Below are 16,013 nucleotides of genomic sequence, written 5' to 3'. Positions count from 1 at the left end.
ATTCTTAGTGGATGTAAATATCTGCCAGTAAAGTTTGAAAGAAGTGACGTAATTGAAATGTTACTTATCAGTTGTTACATGTTAAGATACCTTAACGTTACACTTCCGAGGTATATAAACCATACTGGTCTGAATGGATCTGAATGGGTTAGATTCAATATTTACTTCAATATGTCAACAGCTTCAAATATCTTGCAAACAATAAACTGCTAGTTTAGCCACTACGTAGATATTCGTAGCCTAAATATGTTATGCTAAGCATCAAATTTAAGATTGCCACTTACATGAAATTTATTTCTTTAGTGATATTTTGTTTATCCTATAAATCATAAAGAATTATAACATGAATATTTCCAAAATTAAAATTCACAAATTATGTCAGTGTAATTTGTCTTTAGTTGAGTACTTCCAACTTTAAATCAGAGACCTAGCTGCTTATTTAGCGGTCCGTTCAATCGATCTAGATATCTACGACATAGCGGCTAGGCTACTAGCTGCTACGATCTTGAACTCAGCCCTGCTCTACATATGTACGTAGCCGCTATAACCATGAACGATACACTAACTTACAGTGTAGCAGTAACAGTATCAATTTGTTCAGTGCGTTCAATAGGACCTAAATATCTAGCATAGCAGGTAGCAGACCTGCTACGATCTTGAACGCAGTTTTTGATAATCGAGACCGAGCTATGTACATGTATCTAAAGTTGTCAGCTTTGTTCTACGTGTACAAAGCAACATCAACCATGCCAGTTCACTTAGATATGGGACCTGCTTTAGATCTGTATCATACTCTAACATCCAAAATCTATTAACAGATTTAGCATTAATATTAATATTACAAAATGCAACATTTATCTACCGCTAAGGTAGGTTAAGATTGCCCCAGTAATGATTTTTATAAGGCCATCATAGGGCACCTGCTCCAAAATCTTCATATTATAGATGTGGCCATCACATGACACCTGTTCTAAAAACTCCTCTGGCGTCTGAAAATGGCTCAAATTCAGCATTCAAATCAGATAAGTCCTTATGTAACCAAAATATACCATTCAACCAAGTTTGGTAAAGTCACATCGTGGCAAGCCATGGCCAATATGTACAATCCTTTCACGTATGAGTAGGAGAGAGCTGCGCGAACTCCAAAACTGTGGCTTGATATGATGAAGTCAGAAAAAGTAAATATCTAGAAATTGTATCTGCTCCAAAAACTAAATCAAACACCAACATCAAGGATATTTAACAGATACCTGCATCTTATATTTATCTCACAATGTTTTGTGTATATCAAACTTATTGATGCTTGCTAGCTTTCAGCATAGCATGTATCCTGTATTAAAGAACAATAATGCAGATCTGTACTGTAAGCTAATATGGAAAAAAAATAAACAACTCAACTGTTTACCTTTAATGCTGCTTTAATGCATTCCATTGATACCTATAAGAGCAAGCTCTCAAAAAGTATCATTTTTTTTTATGTTAAATAAAATCATTGGAAAAGAAAAAAAAAGCCATTCTATTATTAATTTACACAGCCATTAATACAAGTGTAACTGATGTCCACGTCGAAGTAATTCATTTACAGACCATTTTTTAATGAATGGAAATCCTGAAACACAATATTTCAGTGAATTTGAATATATATCCCATCTGCTTCCAACAAGTTTCTTAAAATTTGACTTGCATCTTTCAAGTACTTCATGACTGGCATTATTAAATCCAGAACAAAAGATTCTGTAGTGTAGGACCATCCAAAGAATGACAACTGCTTCGTTTGTTAATGTTCTGTTTTCAGGAAGATCCAGGTTGAATAAGAAAATAGAATTGCTGCACAGCAAAATATCATTATCGGCGTCGTACATCACTATTTCAAACTTTTCCGGGGAAATCACAATGTTTGGTACCATGTGATCCAAGGAATCTGGGTGTCTTTGTTTTTGAACCAATGAAAATACAATTGTCTGAGCGAACGCCTGTTCTAGAGTATGTTTTTTTTCCTCTGTTTTTGTTCCTCTATCCAGTGAAACTTCATTCTGCTCATCTTAAGATTAAAGATATATTTCAGTATTGGCGTGTGTAGTCAAAATGTATATATTTGATAAAATTGTTTAGGATTGGATCTAACCTTGTGCTTTATGGGGCCATAAGAGAGGTTAATTACAATTTTTAAGTTAAACAAGAGGCCCATGGGCCACAATGATCACAAGGGAATGCGTCATTTGACCCTCATGTTTATATTTATCATTATAATTTTTTAATTTATAAAAATTAACTCTATTAACTTATCAAAATTTAAGGGAAAATTATCAGGGGGGCTATGATTTCATCGAAATTGAATCCAAAAATGTGATGAAGCTTTGATGAAGTATCAACCATGAAATCATGAATAAGATGGTCTTAATGTGCTGGAAAAGGTTTTTCTTTCATTAACATGTACATAACAAAAACTTGATTTCCTGTGGCTTTTTACTCAAAGTGTCGAAGGTTTAAACAAAACTGATTCCACATTATGTAAGAATGTGTTGGAGCAATTTCTTACTACACATACTCATCTAAAACTGATTACTATTACAGCCTTAAGAAGTGATTGAATTTCCCTTGTATATAGCTTAATGCTAGTTACAGAGAATGGTGGTTAGAAACAATAAAATTCACAATATTTTTTCTCCTTTACATAATTTTGAAATTAGTTGTTTATGAAAGAAACTGAAAAAGCTTTAAAGTTTATTCAATTCGTTCCCCAACCTTCTTCGTTATGACATCTTACATGGACCAAGTATTCATATTATTTTCATGACAAGGTACTCATGCAAAACAACATGTTATGATATTTAGAATTTTCAAAATTTTAAATTCCTTCTAATAATGCACTAAAATGTGTTATATCCCTGCATTACTTGGATGAAATTGATCCTTTGCTTCTGAAGATTTGTTGAAAATGCGAAGAGTTAATAGATGAAGAGATGACAGACTACAGGTGATCAGACCTTTGATGCAGGCAAGCTAAAAATAACAGTGTATTTCAGGGTTTTAGGTCAAATTCAAACTTAACCTTTCTATTCAGCAAAGAACCTTGTGTCCATCTTTAAACTGATACTGTTAAGTCAAATATATTGATCACTAAATGCTCTAACATAAAATTTAATACTGTTAATCTATAGCTTTAAAACGAAATGTGCAACTTTACCATCTTCTTCATCTAGTTTTCTTTTTAAGGGAGTGATTTCTTCTTTCTCCACCACAACATTGGCTATTGCTGGTATTCCTTGGTGTGATGAGAAGACAATATCAATGAAGCCATGCCACATTAATTCATGACCTAAAATACAATACAGAAATAATAAACTAAGGTTATCATCTGGACACAATGCCCACCCTACTTATCTCCATCAACATATCTGAAGAAGGAAAACCCTCTAAAATCTTGGACCAATATCTTTACCATATAAGATTTGTTTATCTTAAAAGTTTAAAATTCTTTCACATAAAAATTAATATAACATGAAATTTATCAGAACTTGCCCATTCATAAATAAAAAATAACTACCGGTATGTGAGTAATGTTAATTTGAATAAAAATAATAGACACTAAAAGTATTTATTAATAGTTTCACTCTATCTGTAAAATTTCAATGTGTAGCGCACGTTTGCATAGTATTTTAGGTGGTATTTACTGTAATTTACCATAGATTTTTTTATTTAACACCCATTAAAGACTTACAGCCAACTTACCAATGATTCGCATCAATTTTCAATAGATTACACTTTCTACATTTTGCATCAACGATCCTGTCACAAATACTACTACGTTTCAAATTCCCAGGTGTATTTGTCATTACTTTAATGTATTGAGGTCAAAAACATTGTTTTAATAATTATTAAAAGTAGAATAAATAATTTTTTTTCAAGAGCAAATTTTATCCAAGATCCTTTATTGTGCCAATGTCCAATGACAGCCAAACAAATATGCGTTGTTACAATATTATGGTAAATCTGAGGCGTGTTCAATAGAGTGAGCGCTGTGTTGCAGTTATATGAAATTTTGGCAAGCGCTCACTCTGTTGAACATGCCTCAGTTGTTTCTTGTCTATCAGAGTTATGATAATCAAATTTGGGAACTTAACATTTTTAAAAAGTTTGAAGCCCTAGCACCAATTATTATTTTTCCATGGAGAGTCTGCATTTGCACTTTGAAGTATATTGAAAGAGTTTCAGTGATTTGAAATACCAAAATCATGTTTTCTCATACCTATTCCTGTACAAGAATAAGTTGGTTCCTTTTTACACCCACACCTGCAGCTCTTCTTTTCCTTTCTGCTATCAAGTGTGTATGATTTCCCAGGTGCTAGCTTCCCCAGCAAATGCTCAGCAAATGCAATAGTGATATCTGTCTCTGTGATTGCAGATTTCTCATCTTGCCTCATATCCAAGACCTTTCTTAAAGAAGATTCATTTTTTCCTATGAAGTAAAAAAATAAAAATTGTTAAGATATCAAGCCATTATTAATTTCTTTTCTTTTTTCAGAATAATTCTGCTTGAAAAAATTGTGGTTATGGTCACAATAAAAGACACAATTTGAGCTTAGAGTCTAAAATTTTATTTTACCACTTTTAATTAATGCTTAACGAATGCAACCAGTTGTTGAGTTATACAGAGAGGCAGCTAGAGGTAAAAATATTTTGTTATACATGTAAACAAGGCTCATTCCTTTTTTTTTTTTGGAGTAGCAGGAGGTCATAGATCATTTGCTGTCAAGGGGAACAATACATTTGCTATACATACAAACACAGAAGTGTAACAACCTCACCTTTTGTCTCGTAAAACTTGTCAAGGCACAACAGAGCCTCTTTAATGGTATATTGCAGCTGCTCTATCCCCTCACTGTTAGCATTTTCCAGTCTTTTTAGGAAAGAAACTCCTTTTTCAAACATCACTGTAAATGGGAGAAATGAGGGAACTTTGTTATTTTCCTGTAACACTTCAAACCCGCATCTAGCGTCTGTGAATGAGTTACTCTCCACTCCATTGCAAGAAATAAGTTTCACAACAGCAAACTTCACATTTTTGTCCTCCAGAAAACGTAGACCGTCCGTGATGCGTTTCTCAGTTGTCAGACTCTCCATATTATCCCACTCGGAACTACTCGGATGTCTCGCGCACTCGACATTAATTTGTATGGAGCGTAGCGGAATCAGCCGAGGATTGCCGATTGATATTATCCCGCTAATCTGCGTCAGCCAGACGCTTTTCTGTATGATCAAAAATGAAATTCATCAAAGTACTGAAAGTACTCGAACGAAATTATCATCTTTCACTCGGTACAAAAACAGATTCGGAGATTTATAATGGGGAATGTTTACATTTTTTCTCTATTCGGAATACACTCGGAATACATCGCGCAATTTTTTAACGTTATCATCCGGGCTTGCTGTAATACAAAATCCCCGTAGACATCACACATTTTGGCATTGTATTGAAACCTGATAATTAAGCTAACAGGGGCGTTTTAACTGAGAAATCTTGGAAATTTTTCATACTATTGAATGAACGTCGTTCGAACCCTGAGTTATTTATAAATATCAAGCAATTAAGCAAAATGTGAATTCAGAGGCGTGTTCAACAGATCGAGCGCTCGCGATCGCTCGCCAAAATTTGTGTTGCGGGTATAGGGAAGTTTGGCGAGCGCTCGCGATCGCTTGCTCTATTGAACTCGCCTCAGGATATCTTGGGACAGACTATAGCGTGTTTTGTTGTTGAAAAATGGTACGGGACCAACCTTACTTTGAGAGCTTCAATTTAGTACACTGACATAATGATCTTAAACCAAAAGTATATTGTTTTAATGAAAAGTGTGCATAGGTTTTAGACATTTTTTAAACAAAAAATTGAAAAATAAGATTAATACTGTTACAGCATATAGAAAATATATTGGCCAGCTACATGTATAAAACATCGGCGAAATCTCGGACGACGGGTAGCCAACTGCCTCCTAAAGCTCCTCTTTTAATATTGTTTATATGACATAAACTCATGAAAATATATTATTTTGAATGCTTTGGTAACAGGTTTTAGCTGTTTATATTATGCAAAGTATAGCGGTTACTTCCTAATAAAATCCTCTCCATTAAAAGTACTTAGCAGGACTGGCACGTTTTTTCCTCGTCGCTATAAGACAGTGATACTCGCCATGAAGGTAGCGAGCATTACCAAAAAAAAAAAAAGCGGGTTATGTACTTTTTCTGTAATGATTCCTACCTTCATAGGAATCATCTGAATTAATTAAATAAAATAAAGTACTGGGACAGAAGCTCAATTCATATGTATTCTTCTGTAGGCTAACAAATATACATTTGTATATTATTTATATTATATTACTTTCATCTGAAAACAGACTATAACTTACCTGTAATTAAATTCTTTTGTTCTCCACCTACACCCCATTCCCACTTAGTCAACCCAAATCTACCTGTATTTTTTAAAAATGTTGGCTAAGTGGGAAGACACCACCCACATGAATCACCAAAAAAACCGCATTTTGATGTTTAATGTTATATTTACACCTTTCTTTTTAAATGGTATGGTAAGTATAAAAGTAACAATACTCTGTCCCAAGCAGAGTCATAAATAATTTAAGAAAATCGAGTGTACATGTAATTCATGTAGCTCTAAACTGACAAGACTGAAATCTTCGCAGTCTGTGGAATTATGTCGCGGCGTATATGATTATACGCATACCTTTAATTTTTAGCCGGGCTCTGCTGAAAGCAGAGTCCTGGCTGTAGGCAGGCAAATCGCCAATTTTACTATTAATAGTACAACTTCAAAAGTAAACAAAAAACCAAACAGCGTCAAAGTAAAAGCTTCCACTATACCAAATAACTACACAAATAGCCACGTTTTGTCAAAAGTTACAGCATTTTGTTTCTTTCTTCTTTTTTTTTTATTTCGAGAGTAAATCTTTTTTAGTTTTCTTTCAATAACGTGTTTTAAAAACAAGACTATGCATTTTGGACACATACAATGCGCATGAATTTCCATGAACTACTTTGCAGCGCGTTGAAGAAATGGGGATTGAGTATATAACGCTTGTTGCAAAATTCAAGGCAGCAACTGTTGAACTTTTTTCTATTAGACAGACATATATTTGTTCATAGCCGCTTACAAAATTTGGTCGCTTTCTGACGCATTACCGACATTAAAAGCATGAGAGAGAGAGAGAGAGAGAGAGAGAGAGAGAGAGAGAGAGAGAGAGAGAGAGAGAGAGAGAGAGAGAGAGAGAGAGAGATTTTCAGTCTTTACTATACAATATGCATAGAGACACACCAAAAGAGCCCGGCTTTCAGTACTTTGATTTAAAATGCACTCTATATAGCTTATGTAATATTGGCGGGTTGTGTGAAAAAAATCTGCAATGGTTGCTTCCTTCATAGCCCGCATTAATCATCAAGGATGACATTTTATAGTTTAAATTTACAATTATCGAAATTTATATAGTATATGAGTATATATCAATTCAAACAGAAATCAACGTTCTCGTTTTTCTTTATGTTCATATCTGGAACCATGCCAGTGTAAATATAAGGGTAATGAGGAATTTGTCATGCGAGAATAATTCTCGCTACTTCTCGTTAACTTTCTTTATTACTGTGATTTTCAGATCCAATGGCAGTAAAAAACAGAAATAAATGTAATATTCCCTTTCTTTTTTTCTTAAAAAAAAGATCCCGATAACAATAAAAAGAAAACCGGTATTTTTCATAAACTGAAACTTTTATTTCAATAATGAGACAGGTTACATAGAGATATACAGGTTTTACCATCATATACATGTATATACATGTATTAATTGAGGGGAAACTTTCTGTTGCAAAAAAGGCAATTTTTATACGAGAGCCATTACGTTAACGTTCATACAGTGTTGCGTGTTGCTGGTAAACTAGTGTCCTAGTCTATAAACACAGTCTCTTGTCGTAAGAAAAATGCGAAAAAAAGTTTAAAAATGATTTTTTTTTTTCAAATTGAACATGAACACGGGACAGCTTAATTTTGGTAAACTGATAAAACAGTTTTAAAAAGGAGTATTTTAATGTAGTGTTAAAAATATACATTATAAACATAGTAAATAATACTAGTACATGTATAATATAATTGGTTATACTATAGATAGAGGGGCTTTCCCATACTATCACGAATAATTTATCACAACTGGTCTATTTTGGCCAGATGAAACCCTTACTGACCAAGGGCCCATTCTCGTATAGCAGCACGGCGGGCCACACTGTCAGGCGGACCACCTCCCCCCTCTTCTCGTAGTACTTGTAGGTCTTCTTGTCCATCTGTTCCCCCTCCTTCTGCCAGCAGATACTCATGGGCGGATCCTGAACCACCATCAGCCACACCAACTCTACCACCTTGTCGACGTAGTGTTCCAAGTTCGTCAGCTTCCGGTATTCCAACTTGCACGCACATTTAATGTAGGTCTCCTTAAACATCTGTAAAGAAAGCATTGCTTAATACACAAAGATAGGAATCGAAGCAAAATTTAATTGAACATAAAGGTGACTAGGTTTCCTTTACGCTTGAAGCCACCAAGTCACAGCTATATCTATGGCCTGTTTTGTAGAGCGGACGCTCGCAATTCGGTATCCCTTCAACACAAATGCAAGCGAGCGTCTGCCCTGATTAGTAAGTCAACACTGTTGCTCTGCCTACCACACACAAGGACGGGACTGAGGCTTTAGCCGACGCCTTTTGGAAATCCCTGGCATTTCTCGATATAGAGGCAAAGCACTTGGGATCATGCGAGGTAGACTTCTTATCGACTCGGACATCCTTAAAAAAGATGATAATATAAAGATGTTATATAAATGATGACCAGTAGGCCTATTTAATAAATGTACTTTTTTCAACTATAGCAGCTGCAGGTCTGTAATCATCCGGTCTGAATAAAAATAGGACGGACGACCTGGGAGTTACAGTTCCATACGTGTTAAAAAGTTGCAATTTAAAAATCCATACAAATGATCTGAAACAAGAGAAAAGCTGTCAATGTAATAGCAAACTGGGTTTTTTGTGTGAACAGTATCTATCATCCATTTGTCAACCCTGAATTGATAAACACTACATGTACCGATCACGAGAAATGGGATACTCTACATGCAATATTTTGCCAGAAAATGACTAAGTTCAACAACTGGTATTTTTTCATAAATCATTAGAAATCAAAATCCTAGCAATATGCATATCTCTGATATATGTCCAATTAATATGTCAAAGAACAACTTCCTATCTTAAAAAACTGTAGGAGGAGTTATCCGTACAATAGGGGTACCCTATATGCAATATTTTGCCAAAAAATGACTAAGTTCAACAGCTGGTATTTTTTTCATTAATTATCAGAAATCAAATCCTAGCAATATGCACACCTCTGATATATGTCCAATTGATCTGCAAAAGAACAACTTCTTATCTTGAAACTGTAGGAGTTATCCGTACAATAATGGTACCCATTTCGCAACCCCCCCCCCCCCATTTTCATCATTTCAATAACCGGATTTTTCCTTTGGAAAACCCGGTTAAAAATTACATGTAATAAAATTAAAGGGGTATGGTCACGATTTTGGTCAAATTCTATTTTTTGTTTTTATTATACTTTAGGAATGCATTTGTGATATCAAATATAAACAAGATACAGAGCTCGCAATTCTTTGTGATGTAAGCAAGGCTCGTGCCCTGTTTTTGTTTACATAGGTTCAGTATAGCAGTAAAACATCTTTTTCAAGCTAATTTGTCTATCTTCTTATTCCTTTGAAGCACAAATAAACAGTTACGAACGGTTAACACATTCGTTTTAAGTCTAAAACTGGAATTTTTACTTCAACATTCAAAATGTAAACAAAAGCCTTGTTTACATAACAAAGAAGTGTAAGCTTTGTAACTCGCTTACAACTCAACAAATAGCACTCAAATTTTGGTTGCCTTTTAAAAATGCCTTACTGAAGCATTGTCAACATTAAAATCGGAAAATAATTTTTGACCAAATTCGTGACCATGCCCCTTTGAATTCATCAGGCAATGTACCACTGATTTCGTCACTTTACTTGCCTCCGATTATCACGACTTCGGTAGATGACGTATGTATATAATTCACGTCCAGATCGAGAGTCGCCATTTTTACATGTAAACAAACAGCACAAGTTCACTTTATGGGGCTGGTGATGGTGTTTAAAAGGATATTAAAGTAAAGTGACGATATCTATACCAAAACTTCTGAGGTATTTTTTCTTTATCAAATGTATGTAATTGTTCAGAATAAGTTCGGCAATAAGTTTAATCAGTCCAAAACTAGCGCAATTTTTTGTGCACAGTAAATTGCAACTTTCTAACACGTACGGAACTATAACTCCCAGCTGGTCGCTTATCCGATTTTTTTTTCCAGACCCAAAGCTAAACACCTGCAGCTTTACCTGTAAAAAATGCAATATTTTAAGTTTCTTGGCTCTTCAGTTACCTCGTCCTTATTAGTCCAGTTTACATGGACCATACAAAAGTGCATCCCCTCCATCAACTGCTGCAGCTGCTGGTCTTTGACGTCCTTACAAAAGCTGACAGCATTCTACAGATAAAAAAAACCATGCATGATAAATTCCAAACGTTTACTCAAGTCATGTTGTAAATTTTGAAATTACCTGGTGGCAGCAAATACAAAATTTACAACATAACAACGGTTGTAAGTTGTATATTTTGTATTTACTGCCACCCAGTAAATTCAAAATTTACAACATGACACTAACTTTTGCGCTGTCAACTTACATTTAAGGAAAATTTAAACGTAGATTTGACATACAATAGGATTTTCATATGTTCAACATAATCATGTTGAACATTTGAATATGATGAATAATCAAATATAGGTAATGAATATTAACATTCGAATTAAACGTGTGGAACATACAGGGACTATAGTTTAGTGAATCATGTTTGTTTATTAACTTATTTTGATTAACAAATGATTTCAAATGTAATTTTGCTGATATAATTTTAGGATTATTGTTTGTGTTTTTTAAAAGAACATTTATGTTTAATATAAAACGACCATACGTTCAACAAATTGCGTTACAATCGAAAATATAAGTATAAAGTATAACTTTGCCTAGGTCATAAAAGGTCTACATTTTAAAGCAAACTATAACATGTTTTGAATAATTCTCGGCCAGGTGACCCTCTGTAAAGTTATTTGAATCATATCTTCCTCACGATAATGATTTCCATCAGAGTTTTCAGGATGGCTTCGTCCTTCTCCCCCGTCTCCTGTAACTCTTCGAACGCCTCCGTCCACTCATTGTCGTACACACAGTTGAACTTCTCACAAAGTCTGGTCGGTCTGTTCGGATCACTCAGGTCCGCGATGTTTGGGTTTCCATCTAGCAATTGTTTACTAGCGAAACTGCTCAGTCTGAAAACGATAAAAGCTGCTTAAACCCATTTCAAAGAAAATTACTTGGATACTGTAATAATGGTTTTTAGGTTTCGTAAATGGGTCGTAATAAACAATGTAGCACTACTCTGATCATTTACGCAATATTAAAGTAAGATTATGAACATTATACATCCACAATACAAATTTCCTTCAAGAAATTAATGAATTATATATCAAAAAGGCAATTGGCGATTTTGACAGATTCAACCTGATGTTGGAACGGGTTTGCTTATAAAACGCTTTTGGTATTCGCTAACATTAATTTGAAGAACTTAAGTAAGCTTGCGAAAGTAATTTGGAATCAAAATAAATTCATAAGTTTCAGTTTTATTTTTTCTTTGAAGTTTGTTTAAGATACAAGTTAATTCGAGGTGAATTCCCCAAAAACAAAACAAACAAAATTTAATGGATTACATTGCTTCATAAATACTTCGAGCAAATAAATACAATTGTACCGGTATTTAATATATATTAGATTTTTAACCTGGTTGTAAGCTCCTCTATCTTGGCAAGATAAAGTTTCTCTCGCTGTTCCATTTCTTGTAACCGTTCCATGGAGACAGGGATCTTCTTCCCGTCCCTCGGGGGAGGATTCTTCCGTCCCCCGTCCCCCTCGTCACTAGACAGGCTTGTCTGGGATGGGGTCCGCTTTAGCGTGCCCCTGTGTGGGTTGCGTGTTGGTCCACCCGTTGGTTTTCTTTCTTTTAAACTATGTTTCCGCACGATTTCAGGGGTCACTGAATCTTTTTTCTTTGAAAACATAGTATCTTTGATATGATGTAATGAACTTTTTTGTACCTGTAATTTTATATGTACTAATAGTGGCAATTTTTAAAAAAAAATCGTTTATTATTTAGTCATATTTTAAGTATAATAAATTAATAATTGCTTTGTACTAATACGTATATATCAATAGCACTGAGGTTTACTCAGTCATTTTGATATTCTAAAAATGAAAATGTTCAACATACGTACGTGTTGACAAAACCAATCTTTCAAATAGAATTCATGAATATTCAAAAGGGTATTGGATGGTTTCCCCATTTATACAGAAAATAGAACTTTACGACTGTTTTCCATGACAGTTTTAAATAGAAAAAATTCAAATCTCAATATAAAGTTTACATGTGTAAACGGTGCACATACATGAACATTTGGTCTGTAATAACCCAGGCAATGGGGAATGGGGGGGGGGGGGGGGGCGAAACCATGCGAATTTATTTACATTTTCACGACACATGCGCTTTGTATTTTCCATGTATGAATTAAACCAAAAACAATTTTTATTTACTTCGAATATTTCTACTAAAGAAACTAAATCAGCGGGTTTTATTTAGTATATAAATTTCTTTTAGAATTAGTTTGTATGAAAAATTACATAAAATTTTAAAAAATCGGTGTCAGTTTTAAATAAAAGAATGTCATCAATATGGATTATAAAGTACATTTAAAAAATGGATTTTGAGATTTGATAAAATAAATGAAGGAAATAATCAAATATTGATATCTAACGAACATTCATAATAAGAATCTATATAAATCTTTACTGGAATTTTATTTTTCATCACGGTACATGTTTGTTTACCTCCTCAGGGTGTAAGGTGTAGTATTTCCGGTCAGTCAACAGTAGATCGTCCAGGTCTTTCTGGGCGTTTGTATCTTTTGGCCCCTCCTTCTGAATCATGTTCCTCAAATGTTTGTATCGGTTCTCGTCTAAAGTTGCGTCCCTGCCACTCTAAACCATACAAACAATGGTGATCAACTTAGATTAAAATGCAGGGAAAAAATATGAGGCCTGTGGGCGCTGACGCTCGCTTTAGAGAGATGCAAATTTTTCGCACTCAAAATTGAAAGAAGTTTAAGACTAATCAATATTCTTGAAGATGTAAATGGATCATGAAATGTGACCATGCGCAGTTTGTTTCTAACGTAGAAAGATATTAAAAAGTAATTGTAAAAGAAATATAGCTTTAATTTTTAGCGTACATGTACGTTGGTTCCGTTTTAATTCTCTGACTGAATTTGCGTGAAAACATATGTTTTGAGAGTCAACAAAGAGACGCAAACATTTTTAAATTAATCATTTTACCATCAAATTCATTTCCCTGGCGGCCTCATTCCGCTTTGTCTCCTTGACCCACTTCTTCTCGATGTCCAGCAGATTCCGGTAGTCTCCCTCTGCGAGCCTCCACCGCCGGCTCGCGGTGTCCGTATTGTCCTTCACACGGTTTAATACCATCTCTATACTAGCCCTCTTCTGAAGCTTGGTCTTTACAGTCTGTGCGATTAGTGTAATTTTGATTTTAGGATTTTTTTTGTTTGCATGATTTTGCAATAATCGATTCTGTACTTGTATTAATACTTTAAAAGTTTAGTAATATAAATGGAAACCATGGCTGTACCCTTCCCCCTTTTCACATTCTCAACTTGACAAGTAAGGCAGTTGTGTTTCTAAATAAATCTGAGGTATTTTAGCTAAACATGTCAGACACTTTACGGAGAGGGATCAAGTAACATTCCTACATTAACACTGTAGGTGTGTCTATGTCACTTTGAAACTCAAGTCAATATAAAATACTATAAAGATGGATGGGCTATGTAAACAGTAATCATTTATTTTCACAATTATACGAACGCCTTAAAAAAGTTTCAGAATTGTTAGTTTACATAAAAGAATTGTGGGAGGATTCATTACCTCTCCATGGCGCTTACTCTGGGCCGCATACAAGTGGATGAGGGTTCGAAACTCTTCTAGGGCGCGGTCAAATACGTCGTGTCCGTGGACAATGAGCTGACCCAGGGTGCCGAACTTCTCCCTGGCCTCCGCCACGTACGGCTCGGGTATGTTCCAACTGTCATACTTCTAAACACAGACCAAAGTGGAAACTGATTAGAATCCATTCAAATTTACCCATAACAAATAGCGTTAAAATAGGTTAAACAAATTGTAGTGTCGTTTCGTAATGCTGAGGCGTATTTCAAATGTTGCTGCAAGTTTACCCGAAAACTACCACGTATGATTCATGTATGTTCGTGCCGTCAAATCTCCAAATGGATTTATGGTACAAGCTTCTTCTTTTTAAATATTAAGGAATTGCGAGCTCTGTAACTTACTCATTATAATACAACTGAGATTTGGTTGACCGTGCTTACTGTGTTCTCTCGCTGGTATTCCAGGGCTTTGGATTCTAGCTCCTTCAGTTGTTTGTACCCCTCATTCAGGGATGATCTGTCTTTAGACTTGGAGCTATCCAACAGGCTCTTTATGTTTGGATTCATTCTGAGAGTTAATTGGTCCCAATCACACTTTAGAAGTAGTGGGATAAATCAAATTTTAAAAAAATATACATACATAGAGTATAATACATGTCCATCATCAACTTCAAATAACACTTTCACTTACACACTCTACCCCCCCCCCCCCCCCAACAAAAAAAAGAAACAAAACAAAAACAAACCATTAAGTAAAATGACTCAAACTTCATTGGCAATAATTCTACACGCCCCCCCCCCCTTAAACCACACCCGATCCCGGAAAATAAACAACGGTATATATATAGAGTGATCAAGTTTTCACATAGATTTATATATGTTGACATAAAAACATGATTGAACACATAAATATGTAACAGGAAGGAGATCTTGAATATTGATATTACCACCAAAATACTAAGTACTAGTATTTCTGGTACAGGAAGAATTAATTAAGCTATGTTATAAATACATTCTGCATGGTGTACTATACAAGTACATGTAAATACCGACAATACATAGCCATACTTGGCCAATGTTTAGACTCCATTAATTTTACGATCAAGATAATACAATTCCAATCTATAACCTGTCAAGGGTTTTGTTTTTATCTTTGTAACCCTTGTAAGATAGGTAAGGTACACGTGATTTTTCGAAGCAACGCGCACATTTAACTTCTTTTAAAATAATTCAAAAGTGTCTAAGAGTATTTTTTTAAATGTTTAAAATAACGAAACGCAGTTTTCAAATTTATCAAAGGTATTAAAAAATACTACGTAACTAGAGCCAATGAATTAATTGTCTAATATTCTTCCATATTATCATTTAATATATTTTTTTAGAATAGCACATGTCCAACTATATTGTTGATAAGCATGCGCATTTGCATAATAGGATATACCATAAAATTACAATTTGAACACTATAAGTTATGATACAATGCAGAAGATTAAGTTTTAAGAGGATCTTACGTACAAATATTGCGTAAAAAGTTTCTACTTTCGGTTTAACATTTTAGAACAATTCTAAATAAGTCTAGGCATAAAAGCTAAGCATGCATGCGCATTAAAATGTTAAAGCCGCATTACAGCGTTGATGACCGTCATTTGTCTCACCTCAGGACTCTATCGTTTGTTCTTGTTCCTGAGTAAGCACCTCATGCAACGGCTGTCGTCCCAGCAAAATGTTTGTTATGGGTGTCGGTCAAGGTCAACCTCCGGAAAAGAATTTGTGCGGGAAAAACAAAAAATGAGATAGTATAGAAATAGACAGGGCTGAAAT

The 16,013-nt window shown here is 34.6% G+C and overlaps 2 protein-coding genes across 6 annotated transcripts; both read right to left on the bottom strand.

Annotated features, from left to right (window-relative positions):
• Positions 1-1,489: 1,489 nt before the first annotated feature.
• Positions 1,490-5,136, bottom strand: LOC105342366 (uncharacterized). Of its 4 annotated transcripts, XM_011449289.4 has the most exons (5): positions 5,062-5,135; positions 4,809-4,934; positions 4,250-4,459; positions 3,188-3,319; positions 1,492-2,041 (listed from the first exon to the last, which is right to left on the bottom strand). In XM_011449289.4, exons 2-5 carry the CDS (start codon positions 4,930-4,932, stop codon positions 1,539-1,541), a joined length of 969 nt encoding a protein of 322 aa, XP_011447591.3. In that variant the 5' UTR covers positions 4,933-4,934; positions 5,062-5,135; the 3' UTR covers positions 1,492-1,538. The 4 variants fall into 4 exon arrangements, with proteins under 4 accessions (XP_065933218.1, XP_034303205.2, XP_011447591.3 ...); XM_066077146.1 differs by having other exon boundaries at positions 1,490-2,041; positions 3,188-3,265; positions 4,809-5,136; XM_011449288.4 differs by having other exon boundaries at positions 4,809-5,136.
• Positions 5,137-7,750: 2,614 nt separating this feature from the next.
• Positions 7,751-15,965, bottom strand: LOC105319155 (uncharacterized). Of its 2 annotated transcripts, none has more exons than XM_034447315.2 (10): positions 15,848-15,965; positions 14,634-14,786; positions 14,176-14,343; positions 13,570-13,758; positions 13,066-13,215; positions 11,965-12,278; positions 11,258-11,456; positions 10,512-10,616; positions 8,714-8,833; positions 7,751-8,493 (listed from the first exon to the last, which is right to left on the bottom strand). In XM_034447315.2, exons 2-10 carry the CDS (start codon positions 14,757-14,759, stop codon positions 8,212-8,214), a joined length of 1,653 nt encoding a protein of 550 aa, XP_034303206.2. In that variant the 5' UTR covers positions 14,760-14,786; positions 15,848-15,965; the 3' UTR covers positions 7,751-8,211. The 2 variants fall into 2 exon arrangements, with proteins under 2 accessions (XP_034303206.2, XP_034303207.2); XM_034447316.2 differs by having other exon boundaries at positions 11,965-12,230.
• Positions 15,966-16,013: the final 48 nt, after the last annotated feature.

Source organism: Magallana gigas, chromosome 2, assembly GCF_963853765.1.
Source record: "Magallana gigas chromosome 2, xbMagGiga1.1, whole genome shotgun sequence".
NCBI classification, from domain to species: Eukaryota; Metazoa; Mollusca; class Bivalvia; order Ostreida; family Ostreidae; genus Magallana; species Magallana gigas.
Note: the sequence above shows the minus strand (reverse complement) of the source record. Positions and strands in the feature narration are given on the sequence as shown.

What these genes read in the sequence shown, in the direction of transcription:
- LOC105342366 (XM_011449288.4), bottom strand. Translation starts at nt 5,124, where the DNA reads ATGGAGAGTCTGACAACTGAGAAACGCATCACGGACGGTCTACGTTTT. An exon ending in TTATTCTTGTACAGGAATAG is followed by an intron (nt 3,320 to 4,249) that starts GTATGAGAAAAC and finishes ATTGTATTTTAG; the next exon opens with GTCATGAATTAATGTGGCAT. An exon ending in AAAACTAGATGAAGAAGATG is followed by an intron (nt 2,042 to 3,187) that starts GTAAAGTTGCAC and finishes TTTAATCTTAAG; the next exon opens with ATGAGCAGAATGAAGTTTCA.
- LOC105319155 (XM_034447315.2), bottom strand. Translation starts at nt 14,759, where the DNA reads ATGAATCCAAACATAAAGAGCCTGTTGGATAGCTCCAAGTCTAAAGAC. An exon ending in AATACCAGCGAGAGAACACA is followed by an intron (nt 14,344 to 14,633) that starts GTAAGCACGGTC and finishes GTCTGTGTTTAG; the next exon opens with AAGTATGACAGTTGGAACAT. An exon ending in AGAGTAAGCGCCATGGAGAG is followed by an intron (nt 13,759 to 14,175) that starts GTAATGAATCCT and finishes CTAATCGCACAG; the next exon opens with ACTGTAAAGACCAAGCTTCA.